Source organism: Anser anser (assembly GCF_964211835.1).
Source record: "Anser anser genome assembly, contig: SUPER_W_unloc_4, whole genome shotgun sequence".
Taxonomy (NCBI): Eukaryota; Metazoa; Chordata; class Aves; order Anseriformes; family Anatidae; genus Anser; species Anser anser.
Window position 1 is genome coordinate 441,847 of NW_028154228.1, and position 18,533 is coordinate 460,379.

General features: G+C 44.4%; 2 protein-coding genes across 6 annotated transcripts in view; both read right to left on the reverse strand.

The window, feature by feature from the left end:
• The window catches only part of LOC310888929 (activated RNA polymerase II transcriptional coactivator p15-like), a 28,887-nt gene extending 16,826 nt beyond the window's left edge, over positions 1 to 12,061 (reverse strand). For 2 of the 4 annotated variants that reach the window (XM_083852569.1, XM_083852568.1), the window contains exons 1-3: positions 11,688 to 11,815; positions 10,049 to 10,121; positions 8,370 to 8,489 (exon numbers count right to left, since the gene is read on the reverse strand). In XM_083852569.1, coding sequence (XP_083708695.1) covers positions 8,370 to 8,489; positions 10,049 to 10,121; positions 11,688 to 11,800 — 306 coding nt within the window. In that variant the 5' untranslated portion in view covers positions 11,801 to 11,815. Of the gene's footprint in view, positions 1 to 8,369; positions 8,490 to 10,048; positions 10,122 to 11,687; positions 11,816 to 11,862; positions 11,934 to 11,976 lie in introns of those variants that run through there. The other 2 variants (XM_083852570.1, XM_083852571.1) reach the window with 2 other exon arrangements.
• Positions 1 to 18,303, reverse strand: part of LOC310888927 (uncharacterized protein) — a gene marked incomplete at its 5' end in the record, with an annotated part of 73,601 nt that extends 55,298 nt beyond the window's left edge. Inside the window, 2 exons of one of the 2 annotated variants that reach the window (XM_083852563.1) lie at positions 14,338 to 14,612; positions 14,749 to 18,303. In XM_083852563.1, coding sequence (XP_083708689.1) covers positions 15,250 to 18,303 — 3,054 coding nt within the window. In that variant the 3' untranslated portion in view covers positions 14,338 to 14,612; positions 14,749 to 15,249. Of the gene's footprint in view, positions 1 to 14,337 lie in introns of those variants that run through there. The other variant, XM_083852564.1, reaches the window with a different exon arrangement.
• Between the last annotated feature and the right edge of the window lie 230 nt (positions 18,304 to 18,533).

Genomic DNA, 18,533 nt, shown 5'->3' on the forward strand with positions numbered 1-18,533 from the left:
CACGCACAGTCCAAACAGTTCTTACAATGCGTTGAAGATAATTTTCTGACGCAGGTGGTGGAGGAGCCGATGAGGTGGGGGGGTGCTTCTAGACCTTGTTCTTACCAACAGGAGTGGGCTTGTTAGGGATGTGAAGGTTGGGGGCAGCTCGGGATGCAGCAACCGTGAGATGGTGGAGTTCAAGATGGAACTTGGTGGAAGAAGTAAAGCAAGAAGTAGGACTGCTACCCTGGACTTTCAGAGAGCCAACTTCTACCTCTTCCGGGACCTACTTGGGGGTATCTCATGGGCTAAATTGCTAGAAGGCAAGGGTGCTTGTGAGAGCTGGGCAACATTTAAACAGCACTTCTTCCAAGCTCAGGATCGGTGCATCTCAAAGAGCAGGAAATCGGGGAAGGGGGGCAGGAGACCTGCGTGGATGAGCAAGGAGCTCATCGACAAGATCAAAAGGAAAAGGAAGGTCTATGAGGTGTGGGAAAAGGGCCTGTCCCCTTGGGAGGAGTATAGGAGTGTTGTCAGGGCCTGCAGTGACGCGACAAGGAAGGCTAAAGCCCACCTGGAGGTGAAGCTTGCAAAAGAGAAAGAATAATTAAAAAAAACTTCTGAAGTATGTAAACAGTAAAAGAAATACTAGAGATAATGTGGGTCCCCTGCTGAATGAGGGGGGTGTCCTGGTAACAGGGGACACTGAGAAGGCGGAAATAATGAATGCCTTCTTTGCTTCGTCTTTGCTTCAAAGACTCCCCCCCCCCAGACTCCTGGACCCTGGAGGGAGGAGAAAGCATCTGGGAAATAGAGAGCTTCCCCCCCCCAGTTGACGAGGGAGTGGTTTGGGAGCATCTGAGTGGGATCAATGCACAAAAACCCATGGGCCCTGATGGAATGCATCCACGTGTGCTGAGGGAGGTGGCAGAGGTGATTGCCGAACCACTTTCTATCATCTTTGAAAGGTCTTGGAGAACAGGAGAGGTGCCTGAAGACTGTAGGAGAGCCAATGTCACTCCGGTCTTCAAGAAGGGCAAGGAGGAGGATCCAGGAAACTACAGGCCAGTCAGTCTCACCTCTGTCCCTGGAAAGGTGTTGGAACAGCTTGTTCTGGATGCCATCTCCAAGCAATTGGAAGACAAGAAGGTTATGAGGAATAGTCAGCATGGATTCACCAAGGGGAAATTGTGCTCAACCAACCACGTTGCCTTCTATGGTGGCATCACCAGCTGGGTAGATGGGGGGAGAGCAGTGGATGTCATCTACCTTGACTTTAGCAAGGCTTTCGATACTGTCTCCCATGACATCCTGCTAGCAAAGCTGAGAAAGTGTGGGATAGACGAGTGGACGGTAAGGTGGGTTGAGAACTGGCTGACTGGCCGAGCTCAGAGGGTGGTGATCTGCGGTGCAGAGTCCGGCTGGAGACCCGTGACTAGCAGTGCTCCCCAGGGGTCGGTGCTGGGTCCAGTCTTGTTCAACATCTTCATCGACGACCTTGATGAGGGAATAGTGTCCACCCTCAGCAAGTACGCCGATGATACAAAGCTGGGAGGAGTGGCCGACACGCCAGAAGGCTGTGCTGCCGTTCAGCGAGACCTGGACAGGCTGGAGAGATGGGCAGGAAAAAACCAAATGAGGTTTAACGAGAGCAAGGGTAGAGTCCTGCACCTGGGAAGGAACAAAACAACCGCACGTATCAGTACAGGCTGGGGGATGACCTGCTGGAGAGGAGCTCTGCGGAGAAGGACCTGGGGGTCCTGGTGGATGACAGGTTGACCATGAGCCAGCAGTGTGCCCTGGTGGCCAAGAGGGCCAATGGGATCACGGCCAGCAGGTCAAGGGAGGTGATCCTCCCCCTCTACTCTGCCCTGGTCAGGCCTCACCTGGAGCACTGTGTCCAGTTCTGGGCTCCCCGCTACAAAAAAGACAGGGATCTCCTGGAAAGAGTCCAGCGGAGGACCACAAAGATGATATGGGGCCTGGAGCATCTCCCTTATGAGGAAAGGCTGAGAGACCTGGGTCTGCTCAGCCTGGAGAAAAGACAACTGAGAAGGGATCTCATCAATGTTTACAAATATCTTAAGTGTGGGAGAGTGGGATTTGGCCAACCTCTTTTCAGTGGTCTGTGGGAACAGGACAAGGGGCAGTGGTCAAAAAATGGAGCACAGGAAGTTCTGCACCAACATGCGAACGAACTTCTTCACAGTAAGGGTGACAGAGCACTGAAACAGGCTGCCAATGGAACTATTGTACTATTGTAATAGTACTATTATTATTATTATTGTTATTATTATTTTCCTGTCTTCAGAAACTGTCTTTATCTCAACTCAGTCTTAACTTTCCTGTTTCTCTCCCCCATCCCAGAGAGGGACGGGGGAGGATGAGCAAACGGCTGTGCGGTGTTCAGCTGCCGGCCGGGTTAAACCACAACACCCTCTCTGACTCCCTGATGCTCCTCAGCCTATTCACCTCCTCCCAAAGGTCTGCCACCAGGCTGAGCAATTCTTCAACCTGGGAACACCTCCCACAGGCATACCCACTGCTGCTGCTGTCAGACACTGACAGAAGACTCAGGCACAATCTGCAGCCCAAGACCTGGACAGCCGCGTGTTCCCCCGAGACCTCTGCCTGTGTAACCACATCAGTAGCCATGGCTGGAGAGGCTGCAAGGGATGCAGAGGCCATGGCTTTCTGCCTGGTGGATACCATGGCTGGGCTCTTCACAAGCAGGTTACAACCAACATTGGAAAATAGCAGTGGCAGCATCACACCCAGACTGCCACACCACACCCTGCAATTTACTTTTGTTCTTTGTTGCCTGTATTATAACTACCAAAGACAGTTATATAGATAATAGAGCTCAATCTTTCTTTAAGTACATTTCCTATCTAAAAAAAAAAAACAAAAACAAAAAACAAAACATTAGATATTCACACAAGGAAAGCGCAATTTCTAGAGGGGTCTTAATGGTGTTTGGCTGGTTTGTTTAAAAAAAGCAAATACAGATGGAAAATGAAAGGAAACCACCAAGTGGCCCCACATCTGTTCTCAAATTGTCTTAGTACTTCATTGGAAGGTGGGTAAAAATTTCTCACTGTAACCAGGTGTTCCAGAACCAAAACTTTCAGTTTACCAGCACATGCCATGGCATGAAATTGTTAAAAATGATGCTTTGGGAATTTCTGTACCACAACTTAACTGAATGAGGCCTGGTTTTTTTGAGGGTGGAGAGCAGAAGGGAAAGTATAGCATGCTTTACCACACTATATATTTAGGCTTATTAAATTTTTCCCACATTTGATAATACATATAATCACATCAAACATCGGCGTGAATTTGAGAATCAGAAGTTAGGTAATAAAAACAACGCAATTCATTTAAGAAATACTTAAGAGTTCTGTATGTCCTTTCTGTATACAGTTTCTAAAGAATGAACAAATCTGTAGTGGGTTTACGTGGCGAGGTTTTGGTAGCAGGGGGCCATAGGGGCGGCTTCTGTAAGAAGAATCTAGAAGCTGCCCCGTGTTAGATAAGGGCCCCACTGCTGACCAGAGCCGAGCCAATGAGCGATGTTGTTTGCACCTCTGTGAGAGCATATTTAAGACAGGGAAAAAAAACTGCTGCGACTCAGCATCTGGGAGAGTGAGAAGAGTGAGAAACAGCCTTGCAGACACCAAGGTCAGTGAAGAAGGAGGGGGAGAGGTGCTCCAGGCGCCAGAGCAGAAGTCCCCTGCAGCCTGTGGCGAGGACCATGGTGAAGCAGGCTGTCCCCCTGCAGCCCATGGAGTACCACGGTGGAGCAGGGTTCCACGCTGCAGCCTGTGGAGGAGACCATGGTGGAGCAGGTGGACCTGCACTGAAGGAGGCTGTGGCCTGTGGAGGACCCCTGACAGAGCAGATTCTGGGCCAGACCGGTAGCCCATAGAGAGGAGCCCACGCAGGAGCAGGTGACCTGGCAGGAGCTGCTGCCCGTGGGGTTCCATGTTGGAGCAGTTCACTCCTGATGGATGGTACAGACCCATATCTGGAGCAGTTCTTGAAGAGCTACTGCCTGTGGGAAGCCCACACAGGATCAGTTCAGGAAGGACTGCACCCTGTGGGAGGGATCCCATGGCCCAGGGGCCGAGATTGACCGAGAAGGAGCGGCAGAGACAAAGCGCTATAGACTGAACGCAGCCCCCATTCCCCTGTGCCGCTCAGGGGGGAGGAGGTGGAAGAGGGTGGATGGCATTTTTGGTTTCTTTCCTTTGTTTCTCACTTCTCTAGCTTGTTAGTAATAGGCAATACATCTTACCATCTCCCTATGCTGAGTCTGTTTTACCCATTACAATAATTGTTGAGTGATCTCCCCGTCTTTTTCTCAACCCCTGAGCCCTTTGCATCATATTTTCTCCCCCTTCCCCTTTGAGGAGGGGGAGTGAGAGCACGGCCGTGGTGGAACTCAGCTGCCCACCCGAGTAAAACCACCGCAACATCCAAAAGCAAGCAATTTTAAAAACAAAGTAGTAAAAAAGCTTAAGAATATTAATTTTCCTTAATAGATGCATTTTGCACTGACGATTTAACATGGGATCGAACATCTTACTAGCTTTAAGACCAGAAAACATGAACTCTTAAATCAATTAAAATCATCCACAGATGTTTAAGTCTAAGTTGTTACTTCATAAAATACGTGTAAACAAGTGTGCTTTATGTTCAGTTGAAGACATTTTTCTTTTTATACAGACCATGTTAAATTAACTCCAAAATTATTGTTTAAAACAATTGGAACATCTTTAGATACTGTAAGCATGAAGCATTTTTTCTTACTTCAAGGTATCCTTCAAAATGAAGGAGAGGTTACAGTTCATAATAGTATTTTATGATTGATTTATTAAGTACTTCCACAGCACTAACAAATACAACACAAAAATAAGCTATGATGTCAGAGCAGCTGAGTACTTTCTGACTTAACTTCGTAATGTGGCCACATTTGTCAGCTCTGCTGGCAAAGGATATCCTAAACAGTCTGCATAAAAAAACATTTCTTGGTTTTACACTATAACACTTCACTGGAGAAAAGAAAGAGGAGGGGGAGAAAAGAAAAGTGAAGCGTTAACACTCCAGAACATCTTTTTAACCCTTTAATCAAAGGCTGTCAGTGCATTGCCAAGTAATTCAAGATTTGCTCTGAGAAATAAAATCTGATACAATATAGCAGATTAGAGATGCAATCACAGTCACATGGCTTAGGATTTAAATATAAGGACTACATATCATAATTCAACTACAGTAAGACAGGGGTGCAAGAACATAAAATACATATTATTTAGTCAGTAAGTTTACCTTAACTGGAAACAGTTCCAAATGAAAGTGCTGAAATTTTTAGGTTTTATGCCTGTCTACATTTCATCTGAATGCTCACATTAAATTCAGAATGTTTAGTTGAACTCAATACAAAAGTTGTCACTGCTAAAAGCTTTAACACTGGTATCTAACATACAGTTCTAATTAACAACAAATGTTTAAAAAAATCAACCAAGATCTAGATTTACCCAAGTAAATTGATTTTTCTTAAGGTCCAGATACCTGTAATTCTGGTACTGAGTCATTTCTGAACAACATTTCTTCCCCCAAACAGCAGCTGATGGTACTAGAATAACTTCACTGGACTAAGACACCTTTCTATCACTATAATCACAGTAGCATTCCAAGCATTGTATTGCTTTAAAGCAGGGAAGTTAATGCTGCTCAACCTTAATACACAAGCTCACATGTTTTTCATTAAGTATCACAGCTCTTTAGATACACTATTCTACTGAATTAAGTCAAAGAAACTATTTCCAGGTTTCCATTGCCTAGAATAAAATGCACTGAACTGTGCCCAGGTTACTTTCAAAAGATATGCAACTGACTTCCTGCATGACTTTCAGCAAGTATGTTTACCTACATTTTCCCCTCTAATTGCCAGTTTCTTTTAAACTGCATACACACTGTGAAAGTAGAAATTGCAAAAGAAAAAGTCAGCCTTCTATCTTAGCTGATAACCACATGTATAGCATAAGTAGTACAGTAAGATAATATAAATCCCTAGAATGCAAAGTTCTGTAAACAGCTGAGCTCTGCAGGACAAATTGGTTTAGAACATGAATTCTGAAACTGAGGTTATTCCGATGCAACACTATTCATCATTTCTATGATCAATCACCTCTAGAGAGCATCTCAAGCTTATTATTTATTTTCAGGAACCTATGATAGGTAAAGACATTACACCGTGAAGCTGACGAACTTATTCCTCACAAGTCAAAAAGCAAATATAACTTAACTTTTTAGAAAGAGGGAGGGTGTGGGCAGAGTTCTTTTCACACAAATTCAAATAAATTCTGTGAAATGCCTTGTGTTATGTGGCTTCATTCTGGACAGTCATTAATACTGTATCTAGACAGCATTAACAAACCTTACCCAAATCATGCATAGGTAGATGACAGGATTTGTCAAACTAACCAAAGCACATGATGCAGAACTTACATGGGCTTGAAGCCACAGATGGGAATCTAATGCATGAACACTAAACCCTTCCACATTAACATGAATAACGCTTCTCTTTAGGACCTCTAGCAATATCACAAATTGGAGCAAAATAAATTTCTGCATTCCACTTGCGCCCAAACCCCTTTAACAAATTCCTAAGTATACTAGGCTACCTATAAAGCTTAAAAAGGCCAAGACGTGTAAATAAAATACACTTAGTCTCATACTGAAATAATTCCCTATTACTTAGATTAATTCTGTTCTTAATGAGTTTCAAGAATAGTTACACCAACACCAACTTTAAAAAAATAAGACTAAATATTGACAAAAATGCTCAATCTTCTGAATACAGCAGTCAGAGCTCTACATTAAGGGAAACTGTATACTTCTAGAACACAGTGAGGTTTAGAACATTAAGTCACTAAGTTTCACATCATTTGCTGCCACTCCTACACACAATATGGACATTATAAAACTTCCGGCTAAACTATGAATGCTTCACAGCCTGATTTCTATCAGTTCAAGCCATATCTGTAAGTTATACTGCAAAGTCACTTGCACATCAGAAATAAGTTTACCACCACAGGGAAGCAGAAAGGAGATTTGTAGTATTAATAGTCCCAGAACACACAAAAAAAAGATGTATCTAAAAAAGTTAAAATGCAACCAGAGCTTCTAGCATGCTCTCCCGGGTAAAGGGGAAAGAGATAAAGTAACCATAGACCTACAAGGCTATTTCTACACTGAAACAGTTGCACCTCAGTTAAGGCACATTAAGCTGATGTAGCATAAAAAACCCACAATGGCTCACATAACAGAATAAGCAATCTAAAATATATTTGCTGCTGAATAACTAAAAGGCAGGCAGAGACCAAAGAACACTGATGCTTTAGGTCAGACTAATGGTCTAGTACAGCCATTAACAGTCTTCAATCAAAGCCCTCCCTCCAACTAAACAAGAAGTAAGGACTGATAACATTAAGAGTAACTGCCCTGTATTATATAATCATGCTGGCCTTATCTCTTGAAAATATATTTTGCCATATTTCTTTGCACAGCTACAGCCCAAAGCCATTTCTTTTGCCTTACCAAATATTGGAATCATCTTATTAGACATCCTTCCCATATCCTTTCACAAACCTAAAAGTTCTTCGATACACTGATTAAGTTTTTCCTATCCCCTGCCTTTATCAAGCCACCTAGGCACAGACATTTAACTCTTGACCCACTCCCCTAAAATAGGCAATTCAAAGCTATATAAGTTCTTGCACAGCTACTGCCTCAGCTAACCCCAAGAACCACGCCCTGAGCTCATAAATGCATCTTGCTACTGAAAAAAATCTACATTCAGATGACCGTATAATCTCTTTGAACATTCAATAAGAAAAATCTGCATCACAAAATAAACAAGCAAAACCTAATCCAAGATACCATATTTAAGACTGGAGTCAAGATGTCCTTGACCTACTTAAATAGGAATAAAGAATCCATGCTTTGGTTTCCAAGAACCTATCTTTCAAGAGCCCTGATTAGAAAATACTTCCACCCAGAGACTGCCCTGATTTAATATTTATAGTATATTCATGATGAGTGCTGTATTTACAGACAAAATGACTACCTAGAGAGTTACCATGGTCAAAAACCATGAGGGATAGCTAGATCAATTGCCACAACTCAGATTCTTTTTCTCTACTGAAACCTGACAAAGCTTTTTCTGAGTACCTCATCCGTACAGTAGCATCATAACCCCCCTCTGACCAAGGCTTCAGAAGACTAGGCACTATGCTATCAAGATAGTCAATATAAATTTTGAAACAGTATGAATGTGATGTAACATGCTACTTTAACCAGGATTTAAAAGTCATCAATTTTACCTGAAACATATTCTCATCTTTGTTACTGCTTTGCTTAGAAGAAGCGGCACCTTTCGAGCTTTCACCTGTCTTTTGTTTCTTTACAGGCTTTTCTGGAGCTGCTTGCTTTTTCCGCTTGGCCTTGAAGCAAGAATAGAAATGCATGAACCACAACTTGCAACCATTAGTCAGAAAAAAGCTTCCATTAGAGGCTACAAACAACTACTACACTACCACATTCCTTTTGTGATAGCAGGCCTCCAATACTGTACAATTTAGACTGGAATTTAAAAAAAAATCTCCAAATGAGCCTAGTTCTGTTCCCAGTGAAGTCTGTAACACACTGGCTTTAAAAAGAGTCAGATCAAAATATATTTCAAAAAAGCCTACTCTTTTTGCGCAGCAATATTATTAGTTTAGTGGTTTTTAAATCAAAAAAATCTGATGGAAGTTTCACATTTTTCTTCTGAAAACAACAAAAATGCAGGACAGCTAATAACTTCTAAAAAAATAACAATGAGATGAAGAAGATAACGAAGAAAGGATCTGGAAGTCACCTCTATTTAGGGAACGTTTTTTTCTTTATTATCAGAGTCTCATCTCTGTCTATAGCATAATGAATGTGTTTTTAAAATATTCAGATGATATCAACTGTAAATCAGATTACTTGCAGATGCTATGAAGTTACCATTTCTATCAATATTCATATGATAAACATACTCCTCCAGTTCACCTCCCTCACACCAAGAAAACAGTGATACAGAGATACCAAAAGTTTATCTCACCTGCTAGAACCATATCGTGGGTAGCCTCTTTCAAAGAGGAATGGTTGCAACAAATATGGGAGGTTGTCAGAGAAAAAAAAAACCCTTATTACCCACTGAAGCAAAAAGTTTGAGTATGACTCTTCAGGAATACATTTCCCTACCAAAAAAACATCACCTGACCATTTTCTCTTATATTAGCATTTGACAGAATACCTAATTTGCTTATTGCAACTACATCACGTTTGAATCAATTCAGTAAAGCAGACTGTCTTTTCATATACATTAAAAGATCTAATGTATCCATTACCACCTAGTGTTTCTAAAAAAGGTAATTCACTGTTGTACTCAGTTTTTGTTCATAATGACTGGTACACCAACAAAAACTTACAAATTAACTTAAAAATAAGTGGGAACACTTAATTTACGCATTTAAAAACAGTTAACATGTAAAAACTAATCAACTCAAAGACACTCGGGTTGACCCAGCTTTTAAGTAAGAAACTAGCAGATAGTATTACAGTAAAAGAAAAAAACACAAACAATATGAGCAAGTGGTACAGGGATAATTAGGCAGGTGGAGATTTTCACTTCGGACTTGCAAGTTATCCAGACACCAGAAAGAAAGGGGAGAGGTTGGAGTCCTCTCAGAAACAGTCCCAATTCTTACCACAAGGGGCTGCTTATACCAAAGTCTTCTGTCTCTTGCCACAAAGCAAGAGAATTCTACGAAGCTTGTGGCTAGATGTGCCATATGGAAAATATTGCATAAAGCAAAATGCAACTTTAAAAAAGTTTACCGCAAGACAAAAACCTCTTATCTACTCAAGCCCTAATCTTTTTTTTCCTTCAAGTGTCTGATAAATCATATGGAAGGACATGTACTTTGCCACATAATAGTTATTACAATAGTAATGAACAATATATAATTTTCACCTTTTTGTCAGCTTCACTATCTGAATCACTGGCAGATGAGCTTGAAGACACAAGTTCCTTTGACTTAGGCATTCTACAAAGAGAAAGATAACATGAGAACACTGTACAATAAGTACATCCCATTACATCTGGAAAGAAATCTTCAAACCTGTTTGTAAATCATCACTTGATTCAAAACCCTCCTAAGCTTTCCTGTCTTTTCGTATAAGCTTTAATAATTCATGTGATCTCAAGCACCGCTCCCTATTCCTTTTTTTTTTTTGCTGCAACTGCCTTAAATGCAGCATTTTAGTTTCGAAACTGTTTAGAAAGGGTTTTTTTTTCCAAAAATACAGTAGACTACTATCCTTCACTTGAATTCTCAATGCTACATTCATAAACATAAACTATTAAGGCCACAACATTATCTATATTCTTACACAAACATTTTGCCTAGTTGAATATGCAAGCAACAGCTACATAATCATGCACTAAACTAAACTTCCCACCAGTAATAGAAGTCTGAAAAAACACCTTAGTTACAATGAACTACAGCATTACAATTAATATTTCTACTGCAGCTTTAACAAGTCAGTCACTAGGGTCTATTAATTTGCCAAACAAGTAGACATTCAACTTTCCTTGAATGCATGCTGCCAGGTTTTTCTACATCTCTTTACTATGCAAACACATGGTAAGATATAGCAATTGAACATCTCGCCTGCTACTAGAAACTCTTTGTGACAAGTAAATAGCTTGGTTTTTTTTTCAGAACAAAAACAAATCATAACAAACATCGAATATAAAACTTAAGCTATGTAAGGCTAAGAAAATATTAGATATTAGAATATTAGAAATTAGATATTAGAAAATATAAAAACAGAGTTTGAACAATGCTAATGGCTCAACATGGTTCTAAAGTGGGGCAAGTTCTGTCATAATAGCTTGGAAAACAACGATGGAAGCTGTAACACTGAAAACAAAACACCATACGCAGGAGCAAACAAGCCATGCTGCAAGATAGAGCGAAAAGGAGAGCTGGAAAGGAACAAGGCAAAACCAAGCAGTAATCACATGAAATCGAGGGGCCGAAAGAGACCGATAACGCAGGGCCAGGGGCCACAGACGATAACCCTGAAGCCTGCATTAGGATGAGTGAACACCAACGCGGAGGAAGGTGAGGGGTAGAAAGTGAAGAGAAATGGGGGGGGGGGGGGGAGGTAGCGGTACTCCCTGAGGAGAGGTTGGCAGTCAGAGAGCAAGGAGACAAAACCACCTGGGAGAGCAAGAGACAAACCACACGAGGACGAAGAGAAAGGAGAAGAAGAAAAAGATGAGCAGGGAACACCAGTAGGCAGATCCCAGCCGCCATTTTCCTCCCTTCCTTTCCGCGTCTCTCTTTACCCCACCAGGGGCAAGGGACGAGGGCCCGGAGAGGAGTCGCGGGCAAGGCCGCCCAGGTCCTCTTATGGCAAAGCGGCAGAAAGGGGCTACGGTTCAGCAGCAGCGAAAAACAGGAGAAACAGTCCCGTATCATCGTCGTCGTGTCCCCCCCCCCCCCCCCCCAAAAAAAAAAAGTGGGGAGGGGGGAGGGTTGGGAAGCGTTTGCGGACAAGCTCCGATCCCAGCACAGGGGGAACGGAGTCGAGTGGCTCCTTGCCTCCATTTTCTCCCTCGCTCAAGACCTCTTTGCCCCTCCTCCCCCCCAACGTGGCAACTTCTCCTCAGTAACGGCTCCTCCTCCCGCCCCCAGCTCACTCCCCAGTGGGGCATCCCTCCTATGGGGTGCAGCAGACACTCGAGAAAAGAAGGAGAAAGCCCCAACACACGGCTACCTCAGCGCGCCACCCAAGAGGCATCAACCGCCTAGCGCTCAGATATCGGGAGATAAGGAACAGACAAAATGGCGGCAGCTCCAACGGAGCAAAAAGAGGGACCCTAAAACTCACGTCCTTCTCCACGCGAAGCTCCACTGTACCGCTAGAAGAACGGAAGTGACGCACCGTGAAATCCCCACCCTTGCCGTGTACCACGTGAAAGTGGGGAGGGGAGCAGTTGTTTAAAGGGGACGCGGCCCTTTATCCCTCCTCTTCTCTCCTGTAGTAGGAACCTTACGCTGGGTATATAGAAAGGTTCCTAGTTGCTGAGGGGCTGCGAGGGGGCCCTTGGTTGTGCAAATGGCTGTTTCTCATGGCTGTTCTTCGAGTTCGCTAACAGTCGCGCCTGAGGGGACAAAAGGAAACGCGGTAAGGGGACGCCAACGTGTCTGCTTTGCATGCTAAGACTGCAGCTCCAGGCGTCACCTGAGGCACTGTCTAGGAAAGTGCTGCTTCCCCTTTTTTGCGGCAGTGTGCGCTTCGTTTTCCTCCCCTCAGGTGATGGGGGGGAGTCTCGTTGTCCCCGTCCTGGAGTTCACTCAGCGCCGAGCTGCGGCTCATGGGGCTGTAGGTTCTCAGTTTCTGTGGCTAATACCTGTTTTTAGAAAGCCACGCTGTCTCTGGGGGGACACGACGCGACAAAGTGTGGGAATAAAAATGTTGTTTTTGCAGAGTTACATTGTTTAGAGGGAAGGAATGTGGTATTGAGATATGCTTGCAGTGATAAGAAAGCTTAACAGACAACCTTGTAAAATGCAGACAACCAGAATCCTTAGAACAATTAGGCAGAAATCACTGTGTAAGAAACATTACCACCTCAAAGAGTCTGTGAAGCACCGCACAGATTGTGAACCTGGATTACCCACTCAGTGGGGAAACAGGGGAGGGTCCTGGTCGTCAAAAAAAAGTATATAAACTGTGTTATGGAAGTAGTAGGGGCGCTTGTGCTTGTGGGATGCCCGCCATTGCAATCGCAAATAAAATTGCTACTTCACTGAGGTCCTCGCCTGGGCCTATGTTATTGGCTACAGAGTGTTTCTCACAAAAGCAAGCCAACTAACCCAAACAGTTGACCAAAAAGCCATTGATAATATAACTTGCCAACTTCTGTAGTGTATTCACACCAAAGCACATTGCATCTGAAGCACCCTGCTAGTGCTGTCTCCTGGGTCAGGACTTGAAGATGTGTAGTAGGCTTAATTCATCTAAACGGATGTGCAAACAGCTGCTGGGTTAAGCCAAAATGACACCTCATTTGGGGGGCTGAGTTCTTTGCACCCATCTTTGTCAATGGAGAAGACTTCTCACGTTGCAGCAGCCAGGTATGCTGTTGGAGCAGGAGTGGTTTCACATTGTGTCTTTCTGTATTGCCTGCACTTTGTTTCAGTTTATGATGAGATTTATTACCATTAAAATATTGCAGTCAATGCAACTTCACACAAAGCTACTATACTACAGCCTGTCATAGTTTGCCTATCCCTGTTAGCACCAGTCAGTCATGTAGTGCTGTAAGCATAGCAGGATGACTACTTCAGATACCTATTGTCAGTTTAGTTTAGTCCCTTTATTGTTGCTATTGCCTCTGGATCTGTGCTTTCGCTACCATGACAATATGAGCTTTTCCTAAAAAAGTGTAAACAATCAGAAATGGGAAGTGTCGTGTAGTCCCAGTCCTAGCTTCCAGGTAAAGCTGTTATGGGTAAAAATGGCACAGGGTGCTGTATAATCTGCCTCTGTTGTTCCAAGAGCAGATGTCTCTTGATAAAGTGTTTAAAATCAAAAGTTTTAGGTTTTATGGATTCCAAAAATCCCTGTTAATCAGACAGAGCCAGCAGGATAAATAAACTTCAAATGAGGATAATACCAAGTCAGCAAATTATAGACAGTGTTTCTGAAATAATTAGATAAAGGGAGGTTGGGGGATGAGGTCTCTAAAAGGGATTTGTGAGGTCTGCATAGTTTTCACTATGAAGTAAGGTAAATAGGCTCTTAGTACAGCCTTCTTGACTTTAGTATTGTTATAAATGACTGAGTCCCAAATAGGATTACAATCAAAGTTTACAATTTATTAAATGAATAGAGGCAAGCAAACAGCGCTGGGTGCGCCGGGAGTCTCTGCTCCACCAGGACGCACACCTGTTACGTAAGGCGGCTGGTTTTTATGCTCCTAGGCTAATACATATTCATTACTACTTCTAGAAGAGGCAGGGTTATTATAATTGGTTTCCCGAATCCGAAGTCCTCCCAGGTGCACCTGCTTATCAGTCTCTGTTGGTTTCTCGGGGGCCGCTCGGACAGGGAGGCTCGTATTCTTCCTCCTTATCTAGTGGTCTCTTGGCCGGCTGTGAGAAGTTACTGCACGTCTGTGCAAAGTCAGCAGTTTTTCTCTGAAGAAATCCCTTTGTTCTCTTCTCGCCTAAACCCAGGCCTCAATGTTAACCCTTCACACCCCTTAGTGGCACGAATTGCTGGACTATTCCTTACAATTCCTCCCTTTTTTTTTTTTCAATATCATCAATTCGTGTCTCTTCTTCAACTTTTGTTAGTAGCAGTTGGATTTCATCAGTCAGTTCTCGGGGTGTCCATTTCTTAAGCATCATTATCGACTGTTGTGGTTTAACCCGGCTGGCAGCTAAACACCACACAGCCGTTCGCTCACCCTCCCCCCTCCCTCTCTGGGATGGGGGAGAGAAACGGGAAAATGAAGCCTGTGAGTTGAGATAAAGACAGTTTATTAAGACAGGAAAATAATAATAACAATAATAATAATAATAGTGATAATGGTAATAGTATTAACAATAATAATGTGTAAGAAAACAAGTGATGCACAATGCAGTTGCTCACCACCCGCTGACCGATGCCCAGCCTATTCCCGAGCAGCCGGCCCCCCCACCCCGGCCAGCCACCCCTATATATTGTTTAGCATGACGTCAGATGGTATGGAATACCCCTTTGGCCAGTTTGGGTCAGCTGTCCTGGGTCTGTCCCCTCCCAGCTCCTGCTGCACCCCCAGCCTGCTCGCTGGCAGGACAGAGCAAGAAGCCGAAAAGTCCTTGGCCTGGTGTAAACACTGCTCTGCAACAATTAAAACATCAGCATGTTATCAGCGCTCTTCTCATCCTAATCCAAAACATAGCACCCTACCAGCTACTATGAGCTACTTAACTCTGTCCTAACTGGAACCAGGACAGATATCCACCCCTTATTCCATACCATTTATGTCATGCTCAGGTTACACTCTGTCCAATACATTCTAATTAATCACCATTTTCATCTATGATATATAGCAATCATGGTATTGATGACATACATTATTATATAATAATTAACATACTACAATTCAACTCATGGGCTATTCTCACCCAGTATCAAATCCCCTTGAGGTACACACCGGACCTCCCCATTCTTTTGCATTACCCACCAAGTGCATCCAGGTCCCTGAGCAAAAGCAATTCCACGAATGGGTTTGCCTTTTCCTGAGGCAGGAGTAGCCCAGACTGTTTTACCCAGCATGTTTCTTACGTGCACTACAGGAACTTTATCCCCTTCTACAGTGCGTAACAGGTTTGATTGGGCAGGTCCAGCTCGGTTGGCAGATCCCCTGGTATTGACTAACCAGGTGGCCTTTGCCAAATGTGTATCCCAATTTTTGAATGTCCCAGCACCCATTGCTTTCAGTGTAGTCTTCAACAGTCCATTGTATCGTTCAACTTTTCCAGAGGCTGGTGCATGATAGGGGATGTGATACACCCACTCAATACCATGTTCTTTGGCCCAAGTGTCTATAAGGTTGTTTCGGAAATGAGTCCCGTTGTCTGACTCAATTCTCTCTGGGGTGCCATGTCGCCATAAGACTTGCTTTTCAAGGCCCAGGATAGTGTTCCGGGCGGTGGCATGGGGCACAGGATATGTTTCCAGCCATCCGGTGGTTGCTTCCACCATTGTAAGTACGTGGCGCTTGCCGTTGCGGGTTTGAGGGAGTGTGATGTAATCAATCTGCCAGGCCTCTCCATATTTATATTTCAGCCATCGTCCTCCATACCAAAGAGGTTTTGACCGTTTGGCTTGCTTGATTGCAGCACATGTTTCACAGTCATGAATAACCTGTGCTATAGTGTCCATGGTCAGGTCCACCCCTCGATCACGAGCCCATCTGTATGTTGCATCTCTACCTTGATGGCCTGAGGTGTCATGGGCCCATCGGGCTATAAATAATTCACCTTTATGTTGCCAGTCCAGGTCCACCTGAGCCACTTCAATCTTAGCAGCCTGATCCACCTGCTGGTTGTTTTGGTGTTCTTCAGTAGCCCGATTCTTGGGCACATGAGCATCTACATGGCGTACCTTTACAACCAGGTTCTCTACCCGGGCAGCAATATCTTGCCACAATGCCGCAGCCCAGATGGGCTTGCCCCTGCGCTGCCAGTTGTTCTGCTTCCATTGCTGTAACCACCCCCACAGGGCGTTTGCTACCATCCATGAATCAGTATAGAGATAGAGAACTGGCCACTTTTCTCGTTCAGCAATATCTAAAGCCAGCTGAATGGCTTTTACTTCTGCAAACTGACTCGATTCACCTTCTCCCTCAGCAGCTTCTGCAACTCGTCGTGTAGGACTCCATACAGCAGCTTTCCATCTCCGATGCTTTCCCACAATACGACAGGACCCGTCAGTGAACAAGGCATATTTCTTCTCATTTTCTGGTAGCTTGTTGTACAGGGGGGCTTCTTCAGCACGAACCACCTCCTCCTCTGGTGATATCCCAAAGTATTTGCCTTCTGGCCAGTCCATAATCACCTCCAAGATTCCTGGGCGACTGGGGTTTCCTATTCGAGCCCGCTGAGTAATCAGTGCAACCCACTTGCTCCATGTAGCATCAGTTGCATGATGCGTAGAGGGGACCCTTCCTTTGAACATCCAGCCTAGTACCGGCAGTCGGGGTGCCAGGAGGAGCTGCGCTTCAGTACCGACCACTTCCGAAGCAGATCGAACCCCTTCATATGCTGCCAATATCTCCTTTTCAGTTGGAGTATAGCGGGCTTCAGATCCTCTGTATCCCCGACTCCAAAACCCCAGGGGTCGACCTCGAGTTTCCCCAGGTTCTTTCTGCCAGAGGCTCCAGGTGGGACCATTCTCTCCGGCTGCGGTGTAGAGCACATTCTTTACATCTGGTCCTGTTCGGACTGGCCCGAGGGCTACTGCATGAACTATTTCCTGCTTAATTTGTTCAAAGGCTTGTCGTTGCTCAGGGCCCCATTCAAAAGCATTCTTCTTACGGGTTACTTGGTAGAGCGGGTTTACAATCAGACTGTAATTTGGAATATGCATTCTCCAAAACCCCACGACACCTAGGAAAGTTTGTGCTTCTTTTTTGCTAGTTGGTGGAGACATAGCTGTTATTTTGTTGATCACATCCATTGGGATTTGACGGCGTCCATCTTGCCATTTTATTCCTAAAAACTGGATCTCTCGTGCAGGTCCTTTAACTTTATTCTGTTTTATGGCAAAACCAGCCTTCAGAAGGATTTGGACTATTTTCTTCCCTTTCTCGAAAACTTCTTCTGCAGTGTCACCCCACACAATGATGTCATCGATGTACTGCAGGTGTTCAGGAGCTTCCCCCTGCTCCAGCGCAGACTGGATCAGTCCATGGCAAATGGTAGGGCTGTGTTTCCACCCCTGGGGCAGCCGATTCCAAGTATATTGGACTCCCCTCCAAGTGAAAGCAAACTGTGGCCTGCACTGTGCTGCTAGAGGGATGGAGAAAAATGCATTAGCGATATCAATTGTGGCATACCACTTGGCTGCCTTTGATTCCAGTTCATACTGGAGTTCTAGCATGTCCGGCACTGCAGCACTCAGTGGTGGCGTGACTTCGTTCAGGCCACGATAGTCCACTGTTAGTCTCCACTCACCATTAGACTTTCGCACTGGCCATATGGGACTATTAAAAGGTGAATGAGTCTTGCTGATCACTCCTTGGCTCTCCAGTTGACGAATTAGCTTATGGATGGGACTCAGGGAGTCTCGGTTGGTGCGATATTGCCGCCGGTGCACAGTTGTGGTAGCGATCGGCACTTGCTGTTCTTCAACCCTCAGCAACCCCACAACAGAAGGGTCCTCTGAGAGACCAGGCAAGGTAGACAACTGTTTAATGTCCTCTGTCTCCAAAGCAGCTATGCCAAAAGCCCAGCGGAACCCTTTTGGGTCCTTGAAATATCCTCTTCTAAGATAGTCTATGCCAAGGATGCACGGAGCATCTGGGCCAGTCACAATACGGTGCTTTTGCCACTCATTACCGGTTAGACTCACTTCAGCCTCCAATACAGTTAACTGCTGGGATCCCCCCGTCACACCATAAATACAGATGGGCTCTGGCCCTTTATAGCTTGATGGCATTAGAGTACATTGTGCACCGGTGTCTACCAAAGCCTTATACTTCTGTGCGTCTGACGTGCCAGGCCATCGAATCCACACAGTCCAATAAACTCGATTGTCCCTTTCCTCCCCCTGGCTGGAGGCAGGGCCCCTCTAGTCCTGGTCAGAATCTTCATTTCTGTGTTTAAAGGACTGCCTGCTGGAAGTTGGAGCAGCAAACCTTTCAGAGAACTCCTTTTTCCCAATTGTTT